This window comes from Chaetura pelagica, unplaced genomic scaffold (assembly GCF_000747805.2).
Source record: "Chaetura pelagica isolate M959 unplaced genomic scaffold, ChaPel_1.0 scaffold426, whole genome shotgun sequence".
In the NCBI taxonomy this organism is placed as follows: Eukaryota; Metazoa; Chordata; class Aves; order Apodiformes; family Apodidae; genus Chaetura; species Chaetura pelagica.
The window spans coordinates 14,877-36,079 of record NW_009953576.1 but is presented as its reverse complement, the minus strand read 5'-3'; the positions used below and the strand labels follow the sequence as shown (position 1 = coordinate 36,079).

At 47.6% G+C, this 21,203-nt stretch overlaps 1 protein-coding gene across 1 annotated transcript; it reads left to right on the top strand.

Annotated features, from left to right (window-relative positions):
- The first annotated feature begins 137 nt into the window (after nucleotides 1–137).
- Nucleotides 138–18,272, top strand: VCP (valosin containing protein). Its single transcript, XM_009999698.1, has 17 exons — nucleotides 138–169; nucleotides 790–901; nucleotides 1,285–1,457; nucleotides 3,487–3,629; nucleotides 4,619–4,749; nucleotides 6,437–6,568; nucleotides 6,977–7,079; nucleotides 8,884–9,017; nucleotides 9,255–9,390; nucleotides 11,490–11,602; nucleotides 12,242–12,406; nucleotides 12,509–12,631; nucleotides 14,153–14,365; nucleotides 15,563–15,871; nucleotides 16,743–16,898; nucleotides 17,241–17,395; nucleotides 17,787–18,272. Exons 1-17 carry the CDS (start codon nucleotides 138–140, stop codon nucleotides 17,890–17,892), a joined length of 2,436 nt encoding a protein of 811 aa, XP_009998000.1. The 3' UTR covers nucleotides 17,893–18,272.
- The last annotated feature ends 2,931 nt before the right edge of the window (nucleotides 18,273–21,203 follow it).

The following is a 21,203-nucleotide window of genomic DNA, read 5'->3' as shown; positions in this document are numbered from 1 at the left end:
CCAAGAGCACCTCAGGAATCAGTTGGTCAAATTCATACTTCTTTCATGGAGTGAATTATTTGCTATATTCGATTTTGAAGGAAATCACTTTGTCTGCCTTTCTTCCATTTGTTTGCTCTTTGCTTAATTTTGTCAAGATGAATGAATTATCTGTCATACTTCTTGTGGTGTAGGGGGCTAGATCTGCAGTGAATCTTGTGAAGGTATCCTGAAAAGGTGGTTCTGTCCTAAAAAGTGCGTATATCCTAAAAAGAAAATGTCATTTGTCATGAGCACTTGAATATTTCTACTGGCTTGCTAAGTTTAACAGACAGGCCTGGATAGACCAAACTCTTACAGCTCTTCCTGTCAGAGGAGCTACAGCATTGTCCCTTAATTCCACTATTTATCTGGGATTTGACACCAAATGGACTTGGACTTTTGCTTTGGTGGCAGTGGTTATATGTGATTTCAGATGAGTCTGACTAATTATTTTAGGCAAAACATCTTGCAGTCAGCAACATCTCACAGACTTTTCTTTCTTTCTTTTTTCACACTTCTTTTCATAGATAGCTTCATCAGCTTCCATTTGAGGCCAGTGAAGTAATTATATTTAGTGACAGAAAACATTGTGCTTTGGACTCTTGCCGCTGGTGCCTGGGAAAAATACTCTCCTCTGTCTTACAAACAAGTATAATATCTATAAGACAAGGAAACAGAGAAACCTGTGGAAACTAGAGTGGGAAACTGAGTGGCTGGAAAGGAGGGAGAAGTATCACTCAGCCTCATAACTTGTATTTTGTTTGGCAGTTCTAAAGCGGATGACTTATCAACTGCTATTCTGAAGCAGAAGAACAGGCCCAATCGGTTAATTGTTGATGAAGCCATCAATGAAGACAACAGTGTTGTGTCACTGTCCCAGGTGTGTCATCTGTAAAAGCAAAGCTTTTAATCTGGTAATTTCCAAGTCGTTGCTGTGTGTTTACTTGGAATGTAATTTCAAAACATGTGTCTAAGTATTTGTGTCAGAAGCTGCAGGTGTAGGAGTGAGGGAGGTATTATCTTGTTCCCTAACGCTATTCCATGATAAAAACTTGTTTTGTTTCTCAGTTCTCAAGGTTCAGTCGAGTTTGTGCTCCTAGTCTGGCTTGAGGATTAGTGCTTAACAAGCACAGTGGGAGCCACTGTCCTTGTGGATTTAGTATATAACTCTTCCAAAATGTAGTTCTCTAAAGTCAAGTAGTTCTCTTTCAATTGCTGGAATTCTTCTTTAGTCCTCAAAAGCTTGCTCTAATGTGTTTACAGGGAAAAATGGATGAATTGCAGCTGTTCAGAGGAGACACTGTCCTGCTAAAAGGAAAGAAGAGGAGAGAAGCGGTCTGCATTGTTCTGTCAGATGATACCTGCTCAGATGAGAAGATCCGCATGAACAGGGTTGTTCGCAACAACCTGAGGGTGCGCCTGGGTGACGTGATCAGGTGAGGACTTGCCTGCTGGCTGCTGTGTCTCCCTGGGCTGGCTACATCCTCTGTGGTCTGACTCTGAATTTATGGGGTCAGTAGTCGAGGGTGGGTCTCCAGGAAGCATGCTTGCATCTAGCAGAGGAGATCACAGAGATCAGAGATCTTAAGTGCATTTTTGCATGTTTCTGGCTCTATGTTATTCAGATTAATACTAAAAAAATACTGTACAGATTCTCAAAGTCTCCAGGTTCTGTCACTAAATCAAGTGTTCGTTTATCCCACTGTTGCTACAGTTGTCTTGTTAAATTTACATTGTCAGGTGAAATCACAGATTTTTCTTGTCTAAATTTTTCATGTCCACAGTGTTAACTGCATCAAGCAACATTGATACTGTAGCATCTGAGCGGCCCTAACTCAAACATAAGTTACAACTTGCTAGAAATGAGTGACAGAAACATGAAGCAGTCAAATGGCAGGAGTAAAAATCCCTGAGGGATGTTTATATTCCAATTTATTATTCAAATAGTTTTAAAATTAGTAATGCCTAAAAAGCATTGCGGGGATTTTGCTGTGCTGCACTTGCAGAAAGTAGTGGGAATGCACTGCAGTACTCAGCTTATGGGAAACATCTCCCATTCCTTGCTGGGGTGGGAAGCATGTGAACATTTCATAAAACATTAGAATGCTGATTTGCAGGCTTAAATATGGGAGGGCTAACAGCTGCTCCTCCTGAGCATCTTCATAAGCTGGAATATCCCACACTTTCTGGGAAAACTGGATCCTGATTTGTGACACTAGACTTCCTGGGGTGATACCTGGAATAGTCTTTAAATGCAAAATGCGTTTTACGCAAACGTGGAAGAGGAGAGGAATGAGGCTGTTTCACCCACCCTTCTGCCACTAGAAAATGCTCTAAATACTGCTTTAGTTGGAACAGAGCAGTGCTTTGGGCCAGTCTCTGGATTTAAAGTAAAAGTGAATCCTTACTTTACCCTGATGTGACGTTACTGTTGGGAGTGGTTTCTAGTGCAGCAGTTCAGCTGGTGCTCTGCCCTTTTCCCCTGGCACTGTGTCCGTAGGGATCTCAGCCTTCCACATGCCTTACTGATCATCCTAGCTTTCTTCTGAGCACAGAGGGTTTTCACGCCTCTTGTCTTCAGAGTTTTTCTTGCTGATCTTTAACTGATTATTGTGTTACTTTATGTGGCCTGGTTTCTGCCAAAATCCAGATTTGTGTGCTAATCACTTCCTGCTTGTGGTCTGTCAACTGTTTTCCTTCTGGGGCAATCTCTGTTTTCCTTTAGCCTTCTACTGCATCCTCTCTGTAAAGCATGTGGTCAAAGAATTATTAGTCTTAAGCAAAGTCATTGTCCTGGTTTGAGCCAGGATGAAGCCGTGTTGTCGGACCTGAGTCAAACGGTGACAGTCATTTATGAAAACTTGAATGCTCAGTTGCTGTTCCACATAGGCTTTTCCTAGCTAGCAAAGCTAGTTTGAGCTTTCTGCCACAGCTTAATACTCTGTGCTGCAAATGTAATAGCTGTAGTGTTTATTTAAAAAGGGAGAAGGGATCTAGGATCCCAAACCTGAAAGTCAACCCCCACAAAGTGGGACTGACAGACACTTGGCTGCAAGCTGGTTACCCCTGGTTGATAGTAGGGGAGCCTGTGCTCAGAGTAAGGGTTATGTCTCTCACAGGTCGTTAAGCTGCATTCATAACCTATGGGTGTGCCTTGGGGATGGTGAGGGGGGCCACAGAAGAGCCAGGAGGTAGGAAGGAGGTATGAAAATCACCAGTGCTCTTGGATACAGCTGCAGGGAGTGGAGGAAAGTGTGTATTGTGAAGACTGGCTCTTGACGGGCAAGGGCATGATTTTTGCTTTGTCAGCATGGAAATGTTCTTACGTAAGCAGGAAGTCTCACAGGGGCTTTGGAGGGTCCTTTCTGGCATTTGTACTGGTCTGGGAAGGGATATCACTGCTTTTTCCAGGCTTGGGTGTGGGTCCAGCATGATGAAGCTAACTGGAGTTTTCTTGTTTTGCAGCATCCAGCCTTGCCCAGATGTGAAATATGGCAAACGTATCCATGTGCTGCCAATTGATGACACGGTAGAGGGGATCACAGGGAACCTGTTTGAGGTCTATCTTAAGCCTTACTTCCTGGAGGCATACAGACCCATCAGGAAAGGTAAATAGAGCCTGTTTTTCAGGTGCTGATGGCCGAGAGTGTGAGCTGGTCCTGAGACTGAATGAGAGAATTTCTGGAAGCTTGCACTGGTCTCTGCACAGCAGCAGACTGACATCTAGAGAGTTAGATTCTGCTGGTGCTGATGGAGTTTTTTCCTAACCTTCAGAAGAAAAAGTGATTGCTGCTCCTGGCTGACAGAGCAGCTGCTTAGTTTTCCTGTGTTTTTTAGCTACATGAAATGGGAATGCATCAGGAAAAGCTCAGGTAGAACTTGGGGAAAAAATCTCATTAAATTCAGTTGCTACCATTTGATGGAATTGGAGAGTTACCTGCATGTTAATCAGTTGGTTTGAGTATACCATCTGGCACGCTGGTAAACTAACTTCTTCAAAGTCAGTTTCATTGATAACTGGGAGAGTGCATAGAAGAACAAATGCAGTTCTAGAGCTGTGCTGGAAGCACTGATACTCGAACAAATAGGTCCTAATATGCTATAAACACAAGTTGAAGTTAGCCAGCTTCTGTAGCCCTGTTCAGCCAGGAGTTGTAGCGCAGTGTTAAGATACCATTCTGCTTCTGGAGGCAACCAGTTGTAACTAGGGACAACTAGTTACAACAACTTCAAAAGTTATTTTTATGGAGTTAGGGCTTTTTGCCTGTTTTAGAAATGGTAAATTGAAACCAAATGGAAAAGAAATGTGATTCCCTGCCTTTGTGTTTTGTATTTATGCAGAGTATTATTTTCTGTTGTTTGCTGGTTTTGTTTGCTGTTTGTTACTGGGTGAAATTTGGGAACTTGAACTGCTGCAGATCTAATCCTTGGGAAGTCACAGTACATGCAGCTCTGGAGTTCAAAATGCAGAGCAGTTTTACAAGTGTACAAGTTTTACAATGTATACTCATGTGAACCACTTCCTCATCCTCTGAGGCTGCTGTTAGTACGAGGGTAGGCATTTTGCAGCAGGCTTCTGAAGTTTGGGGTTTTACAGGTGACATCTTCTTGGTGCGTGGAGGGATGCGTGCAGTGGAGTTCAAAGTGGTGGAGACAGATCCAAGTCCATACTGTATAGTGGCTCCAGACACAGTGATCCATTGTGAAGGAGAGCCCATCAAACGAGAGGTGAGCAGAATCCTGCCATGCAACATCCCCTACTGCATCCCCTCCGCCTGAAATCTGTTTCTCTGACAGTGCTTGAGAGCAGCAGTGCTTGCAATTCCTGTTCTGGCATTTTCTGTATTGAATGTCACAGTGAGAAGTTCTGTTTTCAGGAGATGAGCTGCTGCTGAAAGTAATCAGAGAAACAGACACCCAGTGTTCTTCCTCATATGCTGAGGTAGCAGCAGTGCACAGGTTTGCTAATGAGATGTCACACATCAGCAGCAGCTGGTTTTGCATCTTGCTGCCAGATAATAAATGCCGGACTTGGATGCGTCTTTAAACTCCAAAGTTCCCTTGATCCATAACAGGGAGAGCTTAAAACCTTGCTAAATTTCATTCCACATGAAAAGAAAGCAGTTAGTGTTTTTACAGCAAGAAATTTAAAATGCCAAAATAGTTGACTTAAAAAAAAATATGTTTCTGGAGTCCGTTAGGAGGTCTAGCCTTGAGTGTCCCAAGTTTGAGGCAGCCTGAATGACTTGTCTGACAGGTCTTGGCCACATTACTATATGGACTAGGAAATCTCAGAAAAATGAGCTGAGGTAGTTGTGTACTTCATAAAGTAAGTACAAGTCCAGGTGAGTGTTGGTTTGTAGGTAGGTACCTCCTGAAAAATTCAGCTCAGTGTGACACCTGTGAGACTACATTTGGGCACCTCATGAGTCCAGTTGGGGCTCTTCAGGACACAGGAGAGACACATAGAAGAGCAAGTTCAGCCAAGGCTGCCAAATCAGTGAGGGGCTGGAGGTCAGAATGAATGAGGAGGGGCTGGGAGAGTGGCATGATGCAGCCTGGAGAAGGGAAAGGCTATGGGGCAGGCTTACTGGCATCTGCCTGATGGGAAGGAGTAGGTGACCAGGCTGTTCTGAGAGCTGTGTCCAGAGGCAGGACTGGAGGCAGTGGCATGAGCTGAGTTGCAGGAAGTTCCTAGTAGATACCATGAAAAAGGTTTTCCCCAGCCCTGGAGCAAGGCCTGGAGAGGGCAGAAATCTCCAAACCTGGAGACCTGCAGCCCTTGGTAGGGCTAGACACTGAGTGACCTAGCTGAGATAGTAGTTCCTGTCTGTAGGGCTTGGACTGAGCCCTGCTGAGATTCCAGGCTGTGTTATTATTTATTATGGCTTCATGTTGCAGATAACTGCGTGCTGGAAGAGCTGGTGACTGCTGATCTTATCCACATGTCTGGATCTTAATGTTCTCCGTTACTTTGAGTCAGTACCTTAAGACAACACTGTGTCTGGGAAATGTGTGATAGCTGGAGTATGCAAAGTAGTTAGAGATACCACTTACCATTTAAGGAATAAGTATGTCTCATACTGGGTTTGTCACTATCTTTTTTAGCCACATCTCAGGGTCACAGAGCTTGTGTTGTGCTGGGGTTTGTAGGGAACCTGGCAGCAGAGGCTGTCATACAAGATGGAGAACTTCAATAAAGTCTAGGTATGTGCAAGCAATTCCTCTTGGCTGCTGGTGAAGACAGAGCTAAGAAGCAATTGTAGAAGACACCAGGAAGACTTTCAAGTGAGAATCTCAAAACAGGAAAAAAATGGCTATTGGCAAAAACCCAAATTCCTGACTTCTCTAGCCTGGGAGTGGTTTTTGAACTATTGTTTTCCCAGAAATGTTTAGTGTATTTCCTTCCGGATAGGATGAAGAGGAGTCACTGAATGAAGTGGGCTATGATGACATTGGTGGCTGCCGGAAGCAACTGGCTCAAATCAAAGAGATGGTGGAGCTTCCCCTGAGACACCCTGCACTCTTCAAGGCCATAGGGGTGAAGGTAAGTCCCCCTGTGTGCACCAGTGGGTGAGTGGGCTTGCCGTTGCAGGTTACTCTTGATGTCAAGAGGCTTGAGGCGTTGATGGGGGTAATGGGTAATTTGTAGGGTTTTGTTAATGCTGGTATTAGGGAGGTGTTTCCTAATATTTTCTGGTCACAGATGAAAGTGTTGGCAACTTGTAAAGCGTAGTGATACTTTGAATCAGTGCTGTCAGTTTCTGGCAAGGCGCTTGTTTGTGTGTCATGCAAAGTAGTAAGGGTGTTGATAGCAATGCTGGGATGGCAGCTGTTGCATGAGTTTGCATCCCTGTTTCAGACTGGCTTTTTCAAATGCTTACGATTTCACTCTGAAGCTGCTTAGACATTCAGATACCAACTCACCACCTAAATCTTTTGCCTTTGTCCTTAGCCTCCTCGTGGGATCCTGCTGTATGGTCCTCCTGGCACTGGTAAAACACTGATTGCCCGAGCAGTGGCCAACGAAACGGGGGCTTTCTTCTTCTTGATCAACGGTATGTTTTATGGATGCTTTGGCCCCAGATCTGCTGTGGGCTTATTCATCCATCTTATGGTAATGAATGGTGCTAGCAGTGCTTGTAGAGCCACCTTGTCTCCCTGACATCCTTCATTACTTTTTCAAGCATGCCTGTGGGGACATGTGGAGGCTGTTTGTGTGGAAGCATCTGTAGTGGCACTTTCCTTAATCTTGATTGTATTGTGACAGGGTGGTTGGAAGACAGCTTTGCTACACAGGGATTTGGTGGCTAGCTGGCTGGGTGTTAATTTATGTTGGCCGGTGCAGTGGTTGGAGTGAAATACTGAGAATATTATAGAAGTGCAGGACAGTTGCTTCTCTTGGTGCACTCTTCCATTCAGAAAAGAAGCTGGCCTGCTATGGATATATCTTTCCTCTGAAGTAAAGCACAAGGCCTGTTTTGTTTCACATAACATTAATTGGGAGGAACGTTCCTGAAACCTCTAATGAGTACCCTGGGACTTAGCTACCAGAGACAGAACCTCCTATTGATAGCTCTCACCTGTAGCAGTTGAGATGGTTGTTGGTTTGTTTATGTCCAGTAAGAACTGAATTTTCCTTACATATTTTATGTCCCATTTTACAGTCAGTGTTGAAACAACATTATTCTTAAGCAATGCTGCTTTGCTTTCCTGATTTCAGTCACACCAGACCCATGAAGGCGATGGCAAAGAGGAGTGTACAGCACAGCATAGCAGTGACCAGCAGTAGGAGAGTGGATTGCATTGGATCTCAAGATACCAGATGTAGTTGGGCAGGTTTTAACCATATGTCACCCTTGTCAGATACTTAGTAAAGTGTGTGGAAGCTGTCACTGAATGCTAATGAACCAGCCGTTTCTTCAGGCACTTGTAGTTCTAGTGCATAATAAAAATAACATTGTCAGAGTTAGTGATGCCTGCTCTTGTCTGCTGGTCCCAGTCCTGCAGCTTGCAGGCAGTGTTGTGGGCAGAGCTGGTGTGAGCTGGGGAGCCACTTGTAGTGAAACACTCCAGTATCATCCCACACCAGTGGCTGTGTAGCTGGCACCCTTCAGCCAGTTAGCAGCTTTGCACTCCAGAGGATCAGGTTTCTTTTTCTTGGATCTTTCAGAAGCATGTTTTCTCTTCATTACCAGTCCCATCAGCCTGATGGAAAAATCTGTAAAAACAGAATAAATTAGTAAGCCTGCACTAGTGTTCAGCAATTGTAGATCTCAGGGGAGAAACCTATCCTTCCTTTTGGGGCTGTTGTGCTTACACAACTCTTTTTAAATTTATTCTTTGGAGAGGACGTGGTTTTGGGTCTCTTTAGTTTTGTTGGGGTTATTAAACTCATTTATAGGATCTAACAGAGGTAAATGTATACCTGTGTGATGCAAGCTAAAGGCAGCTTCAGAAAAAAAGCTCAGAGCTTTTTCCTTCTGTACCCTGATGATTTATCACCATATTATTTGATTGCCTCTCTTGCAAGCTAGGCCTGGCTTTAACAGTGTGTGGTGGCACATTACAGAGAAGCTTCCCAAGTGTGAAATAGGGTAAGGAAAGAGACAGCTAAAGGTAGTTCATTGACTAGTGTTGCATTCTGTTAGAGTAAACTGAAGACACCAGAATAATGATAGAAGGCAATTCTGCATGTTGGTCCTGCCTGTTCAGCTGCACATTTAGTGCACTTGGTTGATAGTCTTTGCTTTGGCTTGAACTATAGTTTGTCCCATGTAAACCTTTTGCTAAAAACATTCAGCTTCATACTTTGGGGCTAGCTGCCTGTCTTCTGAGTGCCACAGTGCCACTGTTTTTCAGGTCCTGAGATCATGAGCAAGCTGGCTGGTGAGTCTGAGAGCAACCTGAGGAAAGCCTTTGAAGAAGCTGAGAAGAATGCTCCTGCCATCATCTTCATTGATGAACTGGATGCCATTGCTCCTAAGAGAGAGAAGGTAAAGGAAACCTGTAGAAGGTACAGAAGTGTGTCCTTTTTGGTAGCAGCTGATGTGTTTGACTACTGGGTAGAACAGTGTTTAAGGCAACACCTGATTTCGGCTGGATGTGAGAAGGACCTGGATATAGTTTCACAATGTTTCTTAACAGCTCTCCTCTGTCCCCTCCGGTGCAGCACTAGGTGCTGTGCTGTGTTGTAGAGCTTTTTCCCCAACCACTGCTTTCCCTCTCCACAGACACATGGAGAGGTGGAACGTCGCATCGTGTCTCAGCTGTTGACTCTTATGGACGGACTGAAACAGAGGGCACATGTGATCGTGATGGCAGCCACCAACAGACCCAACAGCATCGACCCAGCGCTCAGACGATTCGGTAACCACGCCTGCAGGCTCCTTGTCATGTCTTCCTTACCTTGTTTACAGGCTGTGCTTCCTGGGCCTGGGGAGGATTGAGCAGACATTAATACTAAAGGTCTTCTGTGCATTACATAAACCATTGACTTCTCTCCAGCTGCTTGTTTGGAATTAATTTCTGGGCTTCCAGCCTTTAGCATCATTTTTCGGTGCTGTATTAGGTTAAAACTTGTAGAAATAAAACAATAATATTTGAAACATGTGCACTTCACCTCTTATTAGGTGAACCTATTTCAAGCACACTGAAGGAGTAAATGGTGAAGGGGCTTGTTCATGCCTTAGATTGCAGAAGGCTCTGAATTGTCTGATTTATTTTTTATTGGTAAGAAGTCAGAGATTCAGGTTTTTTGAAACTTTGTAGTGTGAAGGAATGGTGTGCAACCAGTTGATAAAGTTTGTAGTGGCAAGCCAGGCAAGTCCACAGAGGAAAATGGCCTCCTACTCTCTACAAATGTAGAGAGGCACTTGAATGCAGAGCTGTTCCTGGAGGCAGATGATAGGTGTACCTACCCTGATAAATATTGCAGTAGTACCTGGGTTTCCTGCCTCTCCAGATATTGGAGTAATTCGTGTTTTTCACCACTTGGGTGCTGCTGTGAAATTAGCTCCCTTGGTATTTGTGAACACTTGTAAGGACCAAAAGTTAGAAATAAACAAAAATGTCTTACAGTGTGTTGGTTTGGGGAAGCGCAGTTTCCTGTAAATGAGGTTCAGAAAAAGTTGCTAAACCAGCAGTCTTCTGTGTCATGTAATCTTGAGTTGTAATTAATACAGTAGTCTGATTTGGTTAAAGCCTTTCTTCTCTGATCTGACTCTTCTACTCTGCTGATAGATCATAGAATCATCCAGTCATCCTGGTTGGAAGGGAACTTGAAGATCATCAAGTCCAACCATAACCTAAATCTCCCTACCATAACCTGATTTACCCATTCAGTGTTTAAATCATGTCACTAAGCACTGTATCTATGTTTCTTTTAAATTATTCACTTGAGAAAAGAGGCCAACTCCCACCTCCCTACAACCTCCTTTCAGGTAATTGTAGAGAGCAGTGAGGTCTCCCCTCAGCCTCCTTTTCTTCAAACTCAGCAATCTCAGTTCTGTCAGCCTCTCCTCATAGAACTTATTCTCCAGTCCTTTCACCAGCCTTGTTGCTCTCCTCTGGACCTGCTCCAGCACCTCAATATCCTTCCTGTAGTGAGGGGCCCAGAAGTGCACACAGTACTTGAGGTGAGGCCTCACCAGTGCTGAGTACAGGGGCACAATCACCTCTGTACTCCTGCTGGCCACACTATTCCTGGTACAGTCCAGGATGCCATTGGCCTTCTTGGCCACCTGGGCACTGCTAGCTCATGTTAAGTCAGCTGACAACCAGTACCCCCACATCCTTCTCTACCATGGAGCTTTTCAACCACTCATCCCCAGGTCTGTAGCATTGCCTGGGGTTGTTGTGACCCAAGTGCAGGACCTGGCACTTGGCCTTGTTGAACCTCATACAATTGGCCTTGGCCCATTGATCCAGCCTTTCCAGATCCCTCTGCAGAGCCTTCCTACCCTCAAGCAAATCAACACTTCCTCCTAGCTTAGTGTCATCTGCCAACTTACTTAGGAAGCACTCTATCCCCTCATCTAGGTCATTAATAAAGATACTGAACAAGACTGGACCTGAAACTAAGCCCTAGGGGACACCACTGGTGCCAGCCACTAGCTGGATCCAGCCGCATTCACTAGAACTCTCTGGGCTCAGCCAGCCAGTTTTTTACCCAGCAGAGAGAGCACCTGTCTATGCCATGAGCCACCAGCATTCTCTAGGAGAATGCTGTGAGAAACAGTGTCAAAGGCCTTTCCAAAGTCCAGACAGACACGGTCCACATCTTTTCCCTCACCCACCAGGCAGATCAGCTGATCATAGATGCTTCCAAGAAACTCAAACCTCTGGCATTTTCTGGAATTTTATGTGTTAGTGGCTGGTCATCATATTGTTCAGTTTGGGGAAGGCTGCAGCTCCAGCTCCTGGAGTTCACAGAATCAGCAGCTCAATGTGTGTTCTGTTCTCCACAGGTCGTTTTGACAGAGAGGTAGATATTGGCATCCCAGACGCCACTGGGCGCCTGGAGATCCTGCAGATCCACACAAAAAACATGAAGCTGGCTGATGATGTGGATCTGGAACAGGTGAGCAGTGTGCCATTAGGAAAGCTTGTCATTCCTGATGTTCCATTTTGCAGTGGAAGACTCGTTAAGGGCTGATTGCATAAATGCAGTTGCTTATTTAGGACAGCATGAAACTGAGTCAATATGTGGTCTCTGGGCTTCCTTCTGAATAGTTTGCCAGTAACCAGAAGTCCTCACTCACTAATTCAGAATTGCATGGTTAAGTTAAACAAATGTGTATCAGTCCAGCCTGGAAGGGCCTTGCTGCTGTCCTCCCAGGTGGTGTGCTCTTTAAAAGTGAAACAAGCCTGGAACAGCTCACACAGAACAAGGTGAGCATTGTGGTGACACTGGACACCACTTGTAAATTTGATGTTTTCTGCAATCTCTGTCCTGAATGAAGAACTGCAGTCCTCTGGATCATCTTTCTGCACACCATCAGTATTCCAGGGGCAGCTTTGATGCCCAGTCAGAGGTGGAACAGCAGTGTCTTGGCATGTTAAATATGTGGTAGCACTTGTCTTGAATCTGCAGCAAAGCTCTGATGTTCCTGCCCTCCACAGCTTTGCTGCATCTCCCAGTGAGTGACCAGAGCATGCATTGCCCTTGCAAAGCGCTTGGTGGTGTCCCCGTGAGTCATAGTGAGTGCTCTGCTTTCAGGTGGCAAACGAGACCCATGGCCATGTTGGTGCTGACTTGGCTGCTCTTTGCTCAGAAGCTGCTCTTCAGGCTATCAGAAAGAAGATGGATCTCATAGACCTAGAAGATGAAACCATTGATGCTGAAGTGATGAACTCACTGGCTGTAACCATGGATGACTTCAGGGTAATGCAGGAGTGCCCCTCTTTACTTTGTGTGCAATGTCTAATTGTTTTTCTGAACATAATGTATTAGAATTCTTCTAATGCTGTTTTCCTCTAATGGTAGTGGGCTTTGAGCCAGAGCAATCCTTCTGCTCTTCGGGAGACTGTGGTGGAGGTGCCACAAGTTACCTGGGAAGACATTGGTGGCCTAGAAGATGTAAAGAGAGAACTCCAGGAGCTTGTACAGGTAAGGGTTTCCAATGGGTTTTTGCCTAGTCAGCTTGAAAAGTGGTAATAATAAAATTCAGAACTACTTCAGATTCCCATTTGAGCTGTGAACAGGGTGAATGCAGAGGTTTTATGGTATGTTCTTGCCATGGACTACAAATACCATGCAGTTCCATCTTAGTGAACTTGGAAGAGGAAGATGCTGGGAAGCAGCATCAGGCTTTCCTGAGCAGAATCCATCTTAGGTGGGTGTTGTGCTTCATGCTTCATGCAGAAATGGTGGCAGTTCTGGGTTTCTTAAGTGGTGACCAGTGAGAATCCTCCTTCATAGTGGCTCTGTATGTACAGGGACAGGTGAGAAGTAGTTGTGAAACCTATAAAGGGGGAGCCTGGGAGAAAAGTGTTAAATGCTCAGTGGAAAGTTCTGGTGCCTGAATTGGGATGGTTTGAGTTTGGTATGTCCCTCCTTTTTGTTTGCACTGTAGAAACAGCATGTCTGTGAATAAAATAATCTAATTTTCAATCTAATTTTCCGATGTTAAAATGATCACCTATCTCTGACCTTGTTTCTGAGGATAAATGCTCACATCAGACACCTTGCCTCTCTCTGGAGAGCAGAACAAATAAGTTAGATAATGAGCTGTTCCCTTTAGCTTCTGTGGGACATAGTGAAGCTGGGGTTAAGTGTGCTGGAAAACTACCTGTACCGGTACTTAGTTCTTAGGGGTAAATAGGTTGTTTAAGGCAGCTTTCCAACTCAGCTGTGGTGCTTTTCAAACCAGTATCCATTTAAAAACTCCAGTGGCACTGAGCAGGCAGGGTCTTGTGTTTATCCCACCAGAATTCTCAGATAGGATGTCTTGTTGGAGGAAAAACAAGACCAGCCTAGTAAAAAGATGTCCTTGCAGGCAGGGGGTTTGGACTAGAGAATGTATGAAGGTCCTTTCCCACCCAGACCATTCTGCTCCTCTCCTCTGCACTCATGAGACCCCATCTGGAATGCTGTGTCCAGTTCTGAAGCCCTCAACACAGGAAGCACATAGAACTCTTGGAGTGAGTCCAGAGGAGGCCACAAAGATGATCTGAGGGCTGGAGCAGCTCTGCTATGAAGACAGGCTGAGAGTTGGGGTTGTCCAGCCTGGAGAAGAGAAGGCTCTGAGTAAACCTCAGAGCACCTTCCAGGACCTGAAGGGGCCACAGGAAAGCTGGGGAGTGATAGGGTGAGGGGTAATGGTTGTAAGCTGAAAGAAGGTAGATTTAGGTTAGACATGAGGAAGAAATTATTTACTGTGAGGTGATGAGACACTGGAGCAGGTTGCCCAGAGCAGCTGTGGATGCCCCATCCCTGAAAACGTTCAAGGGCAGGTTGGATGGGGCTTGGAAGCAACCTGGTCAGGTGGGTCCCTACCCATGCAGGGGAGTTGGAACTAGATGATCTTTAGGATCCCTTCCAACCAAACCATCGTGACATTCTATGATTCTGTGATTTGAAGTGACAAACCCATACTAGATCTTCATGAGAGGTTTTCTTCTCCTTCAGTATCCTGTGGAGCACCCAGACAAGTTCCTCAAATTTGGTATGACCCCATCGAAAGGCGTTCTGTTCTACGGGCCACCTGGGTGTGGCAAGACCCTGCTGGCCAAAGCCATTGCCAATGAATGCCAGGCAAACTTCATTTCCATCAAGGGGCCAGAACTGCTCACCATGTGGTTTGGGGAGTCTGAAGCCAATGTGCGCGAGATCTTTGACAAGGTAGGTGTTTCTTCTACTCCCTGTGCTACGTTTATACTGAGGTACCCTCAGAACTTTGTCCCCACTGTGTCTGTCTTGCTGGCTTCCTTCTTGTGTCTTTTGTATTTTCCCCGCTTAGACCGAGAGCGGGGTCTGCTTTCCTGATGTTCAGGAACATAGCTATTAAACTGTTTCCTCCAGCTGCAGTTTACATCTGTTGGTACAGGACAATAAATGCCCCAGTGCCCGTAGCCGTGAGTCTGGCATTAGGGTGGTGTAGATATCCTCCACATTTCTAAAAACTTAGACCTCAACACCTCATTAGCCAGCACCATCTACAGATTTTCGAATTGGTTTTCCTCCTGCGATATACATGGCTTAGAAAGGTGCACAGTCCTGCTGCCCATTTTCCCTCTAGATACTGTCATCTGCGCCAGAAGATACCTGTGTGGATTGTCTGGGGAATCGTTACCCCAGAGAAGGTGCTGAAAGTGAAGTTGGAAGGAGAGTAAGAGAGAAAAACTTAGGTTGGTGGGGAACTTCAGGCCATCTGATACAGCTCTTTGTTCAGAGCTGGGAGATAAACTGCAAGTGTGATCAGGTTGCTCAGTGCCTCCCTTTCCGAACACGTGTGAAGGATGGAGACTCCCTGACTTCTCTGGGCCTGTGTGCTCGTAGTGATGGAGCTCTCTCCCTGAGAAATGGTTTTTTTTTCCTTATTTCCAACCAAAATTTTCTTTACAGCTGTTTACACCTTTGGTCTTTCATCCTTTCACTGCACATCTTGAAGAAGGATCTGGTTCCCTTTTCCCTATAAGTACACATTAGGTAGCTGAAATCAATGATTGGATTTCCCTTTTCCATTAGATATATCTCGTCTACTGATACTTCAGTGCTTAAGTAACCAGTTGACAATCCCAGATCCCGCAGGGAAAGTTCTGGTCCTGGCAAATTTGCTGTAGTTTTCTCTCTAGGTACTGCAGTTACCATCCTTCTGCCTGGTTCACAATGCTCCCATCTTGGGGGAAATTCAGCTTGTTCAGGAGGATTGAATGGAGGACTTGTATGGCAGGAGACTGGTCTGGAGCAGCTCGTCTGAGCAGCAGTGCTCTGGTACTCCTCTGAGCTGCTTTGGTGGTAGGGTAGGGTTAGTGTGGAGCCAGTGTCCTCACGAGGTGGTATTAACCCTGAGTATCTGTTCCCCTCTGCTTCATGCAGGCTCGCCAGGCAGCCCCTTGTGTGCTCTTCTTTGATGAGCTGGACTCCATTGCGAAGGCTCGAGGCGGGAATATCGGTGATGGCGGCGGTGCTGCCGACCGTGTCATCAACCAGATCCTGACAGAGATGGATGGCATGTCCACCAAGAAGAACGTCTTCATCATTGGAGCCACCAACAGGCCAGACATCATCGACCCAGCCATCTTGCGCCCTGGCCGCCTGGACCAGCTCATCTACATCCCCCTGCCTGACGAGAAGTCCCGGGTTGCCATCCTTAAGGCCAACCTGAGGAAATCACCAGTTGCCAAGGTAGGATCCGCGCACTTGGCTGCATCTGACTTGGGTTGGCCGTGTGCTGTACGTGCTCCTCACAAGCTGAGGGCCCAGCAGAGGGATGGTGGCTGCTCCACAAGGCATGGAGCTGGGAAACCTTCAATTCCTGGAGGGTGGAAGTGAAGAGGGAGGGGGAGGCTTGAGCTCTGAGGCTATCAACAGAGGGCAGTGTCAGCATGTAAGCACAGCAGGTCTTTGTCACATGGTGGAGTTCTGCCCACGGTGTGGGAACAGGGAAGGCTGGTATGGCAAGATGGAAAAGACTCTTGTACTTTGAAAGAAAAGTAAATGTAGAACATGGGGGTGGGAAGTGGGAATTTAAGATAAACCATTGCAGTTAATCTTGCTGAACTCTGTCCCGGACAAAAGCTATGTCCCTTGCCTCGGGAGCAGGCAGTAATGCAATAATCAGAGAGAAACAGATGCCAAGTGAGAATTCAAGTGTTTTTTTACCAAGCTTAGCTTTTTATATGCTGTTGATAAGCAAAACTTCAGAGGAGGTTGCAGTACTACCCCTCAGTTGCGGGGAAGAAGGAAAAGGATGTTGGTTGTCTCCGTCTGCTTGTGCCCCATCTCTATTTTCAGTCTGACAGTTTTGTTTGACTTGAATGCTGATCATGTCCCATATCCACCAAAGCAAGAGGCATTTGCAGCTGCTCCTTGCTGGCTGTTTGGGGTGCATGGCCTGCCTTGCCAAAACCAAGGACCTTAACAGCTGATCTCTTCAAAACCGAAGAAAGTTAAGGCAGCACCTTGGTACCATGGGATACGAAGACAACCTCTCTGTCACCTGAGGTTGTAAGGTGTTATGGTGATGTCTCTCTTCCCTCTCCCTCCCCCAAACTAGGATGTTGACCTGGATTTCCTAGCTAAAATGACCAATGGCTTTTCGGGGGCTGACCTGACAGAAATTTGCCAGCGTGCCTGCAAACTGGCCATCCGTGAGTCCATTGAGAGTGAGATCAGGCGAGAACGAGAGAGGCAGACCAACCCTTCTGCCATGGTGAGTGGGGCACTCTGAGCTTTCCCTGCTCACTTGTGTGAGGTGCAGTGGATTCCTGTCCATAATCCTTGGGTGGGGAGGAGTAGGATCTGGCACAGAAGCAAGAAGCTGGAGCACTATTCTGATCCTGTGGAAGGGTGAGGCCCTCCTGGGTTGCCTCATGGTCAGCATTGCTCAGAAGGGCTCTGCTGCAGCCCAGGCTCACCGTCTGCCACGGTGTCCCTCTCCAGCCCCTGCTTTGGTGGATGTTGGGAGCATCCTGGCCTGGGGAAAGTCTGTGGGTGGCCATCAGGCCATGGGGATTGGCCACACAGCTCACCTGGGCCCTCTGTCCCGCTACAGGAAGTGGAGGAGGATGACCCAGTTCCTGAGATCCGCAGGGATCACTTTGAGGAGGCTATGCGCTTTGCTCGCCGCTCCGTCAGCGACAACGACATCAGGAAATACGAGATGTTTGCACAGACTCTACAGCAGAGCCGTGGCTTTGGCAGCTTCAGGTAACTATGGGGGAGCAAGGGGAGGGCAGCATGGCTCAGCCAGCTGCAGAGCAGACCACCATAGCAGCTTTCTGCTGGACTTTTGGGGAACACACCCCTTTTCTACCACCCTTTCCCACTCTCCCCAGCATGTACAGCAGCAAGTACACAACATGGCAGGTGCAGGTGATGCTGTAGGCTCTGTTAGTGCTCCTGAAGTCCATCCTCACATTTTTCCCTTAAGCAGCAGCCAGCAGCTGTCTGATCCTTTGGCATGACCTGCCCTGAGGCTTAATCCTGCTTCTTCTGCCTGCCCTGCTTGGCACTAGGGTGTTGGTGTGGAGGGAGGGGACAGTGCTGAGCTGTGAGGAGGCTTCTGAACAGCGTCTCTTCTCTCTCCTTCTGCACACAGGTTCCCCTCGGGCAACCAGGGTGGCGCTGGTCCCAGCCAAGGCACGGGAGGTGGCAGCGGGGGCAACGTGTACAGTGAAGACAATGATGATGATCTCTACGGTTAACTCGCTGTCCTCGGTGGACCAAACTCCCAATCAGGCCACGTTGTACAGGGAAAAACCCAATGTTCAGTGGACTCTTGGCTTCTTCATTCCTCAGTCAGAACAGTGTAGCTGCACGTCAGACTCTGTACAGGGGATGTTTTCTGCAAACACAAATCCAGACCCGTGTTCAGTTGGGAGGCAGACAGTGAATTAACAAGGCGGGGAAGCGACTTAATTTCTGAGAAATTTCTGTTCTAGTTTATGTGGCAGAATCAGCAGCTTTAGCAAAGGGTACAACGCTAGCCTGTATAAAAAAACCACAAAAACAACAAAACAAAAAAAAAACAACAAACCCACAAAAATAATAATAAAAAAATTAATAAAAATCCCACAAAACTCTAGCCAGACCCAGGCAGTTCCTTTGTGCAGAGTCTCTCCCCTGTCTTGGCAGGAAGCACCAAGTAAAAGCCTGGCAGCAGGTACCTGGTGTTGCTTCTCTGATGCTGGCCCTGGGCTGTGAGGTCTCCTGCTGCTTTGGCTTCTGGGCAGAGAGCTTCTCCAGTGATCCCTGTCTCATCTGCCCTGCCTGCAGGCACAAGGGGGCTCCGGAGGTGTCTGAGGTCTGTGGTGCAGTGTGACTGCTGTGGTCAGGGATGAGGGGAGCTCCAGCACAACTTGTTGTGCATCACCTTGTGTCACTGACGTCAGTCTTGGCTCTTCATGTTTGTCTCACTCAGGTTCTGATCATGGTTCCTCTCCTTTCTTTCCACTTACTAGAATTGTAGAATAATAGAATTGTTTTGGTTGGATAAGTTCTTTAATATCATGGAGTCCAACTGTTAACCCAGCACTACCCTGTCCGCCAGTTGGTCTCAGCACCACATCTATATGTCTTTTAAATACCTCCAGGGGTGATGACTCCACCACTTTCCTGGGCAGGCTGGTCAACTGCCTGACAGCCTTTTTAGGGAAGAGGTTTTTCCTAATATCCAACCTAAATCTTCCCTGGCACAACTTGAGTCAGGCCATTTCATGTCCTATCACTGGTTACTTGGGAGAAGGCACTGACCCCCACCTTGCTGCAACCTCCTATCAGGGAGTTGCAGAGAGAAATTCTCCCCTCAGCCTCCTTTTCTCCAGGGTAAACAATCCCAGTTCCCTCAGATGCTCCTCATAGGTTTTGTGGTCCAGACTCCACCAGCCTTGTTACCCCAGCTGGGCTAGTTCCAGAACTGCCTTTTGCTCCTTGTCAGTGTTTAGGGCACTGCAGTAGCTGAGGGTTTCTGTGATGAGGTGTAATGCAGAGTGTGTGGCAGAACAGTTGCCTTAGAGGCTGAACCATGATGGGGGAGACAACCTGCACTCCAGCAGGAGCTGTGTGGAGCTGGGGGAGTTTCTGTCCCAAGACCTGGCAGATCTCCATCCTGGCAGAGGGGTCTATCAAACCAGCTAGGTTTGAGGAGAGAGGGGAGTCTGGGAAAGCAAAAGGAAGAGACTATCCAGGAGAGGGGGCTGGTGGTGAGTAACACGCTGGAATTGGGAACGCTGTGTTTAAATAGCACAACCTCCTGCTGTGGAAGGAGGCCCGCAGGCCCCCGGGGAGGGTGGGCAGCTCAGGTGCTGTGTCCTACTTTAGCACTGCCAGCACCGCCCCTGCCCTGTCCTCATGCCACCTCTGTTAGAGAAACGCTGCTCCGGGGACCTGGCTGTGGCCTCCACCTGTCCCTGTGGGATTAGGGATGGGAGGATTGGTCCTTTCCCTGCCCCTCCTCTCCCCTCTATTTTGGACTAACTGGAACCTGGAATCTTTTACTCCAGGGCTGCTTCACTGCTTGCACTGCTCTTGTTGTTCATGCTGGCTTTGGTTTTGTGTCCACCACTTCACCAGTGCAGCTCCAGCCAATGGGGACCAGGGAGCAACTGCTTTCAGCAGCCCCAGAAGAGGGAAAGTGCAGATCTGCACTCATTCCAGAAGACTTCCAGGACTCCCAAAAGCCTTCCCCAGCTCTGGCAAGGGCTAGGTTTCTCCCTCCCTATCAGTTTTGCACCATCACCATCCAGCCAGCATTGGGAAGATCTATCCTTATATCCCAGGAGGTCTTCCAGCAGCCTTCCAGCACCTGAAGGGGCTACAGGAGAGCTGGAGAGGGACTTACTCCAGGGCATGGAGTGATAGAAGGAAGCATAATGGTGTTAACCTGGAAGAGAGGAGATTTAAATGAGGAAGAAAGTCTTTCCTGTGAGGGCAGTGAGACACTGGCCCAGGTTGCCCAGAGAAGCTGTGGCTGCCCCATCCCTGGCAATGTTTCAAGGACAGGTTGGATGAGGCTTGGAGCAACCTGGTCTGGTGGGAGGTGTCCCTGCCCATGGCAGGGGGATTGGAACTAGATGATCTTCAAAGTCCCTTCCAACCCAAACTATTCCTTGTTCCTCTCTGCTGTGGAGGCCAGGGCAAGTTGCATATGGAATGACGGGGTGTGTCTCTCAACTCCTGGCAGCCCTGTTTTTCTCAACTGCTTCTCCTAATTACAAATGCTCATTAAATCCAGCAGGAAGGCTGAAGAACCTCGTATTTCTTCCATGCCGCTTTTGTGACCTGGTGCCTGGTGGGGACAGCACCTATGGGAGATCCACGAACATCTGCCCCAGAGCAGTGTGAAACTGGTGGGGAGCTTAGTCCCTCAAATCAGTACTTGCAGTGGCTGGGGAGCTTGGCTGCTCCCCCACACCTCCAGAAACCCCCAGCAGCCCCAGAAGAGCAGTTTGCACCAGGGACTGAGTTTGGCTCCAGTCTGTGCCCCTTCTCAGGGGCCAACCCCTGCAGCAGAGACCCTGGGGCACTCCCCAAGGTGCTGGGGAGCAGAAGGAGCTGGCAGCTGGAGCTTGCCCTGGATTATGTGGGATTAGCATGGGAAGTACATGAGGGCAGTCCCTTTGTTGCCACTGTGGTCACCATCCCCTTTTGCCCACCTGGGGGTCACCGTTTGGCCTCAGAGCCTTGTCCCCCTCACCCCAACCCAACAGCCAGGTCCCACAGGGAACATATATGATCTCACGGGGGCCACAGCCCAGATTTGCTGGGTGCAGGATGGGGTGCCCACCCCGGCCAAGGCGCAGGTCCCTGACTCGAAGCTGGGGCCCTCCTGCAGCACCCCAAGCCCCGGGGTTCTGCCAGCAGAGGGCAGGCAGCGGCCACGCGAACCCAGCCCTGGCCCTCCGGACATCCCCGTCCCACGAGCATCCCCCACCTGGGCCATCCCCTGTCCCATGCGTGTCCCTCCCCATGGCCTAGGGGACCTCCCCACCCCCCCCTCCACAGACACCACTCCTCC

Bases quoted from the DNA above. Each gene is read 5' to 3' on its own strand.
- VCP (XM_009999698.1), top strand. From the start codon at position 138: ATGAATGAATTATCTGTCATACTTCTTGTGGT. The intron at 4,750-6,436 runs GTGAGCAGAATC...CCTTCCGGATAG, and splicing joins GAGAGCCCATCAAACGAGAG to GATGAAGAGGAGTCACTGAA. The intron at 9,018-9,254 runs GTAAAGGAAACC...CCCTCTCCACAG, and splicing joins TTGCTCCTAAGAGAGAGAAG to ACACATGGAGAGGTGGAACG.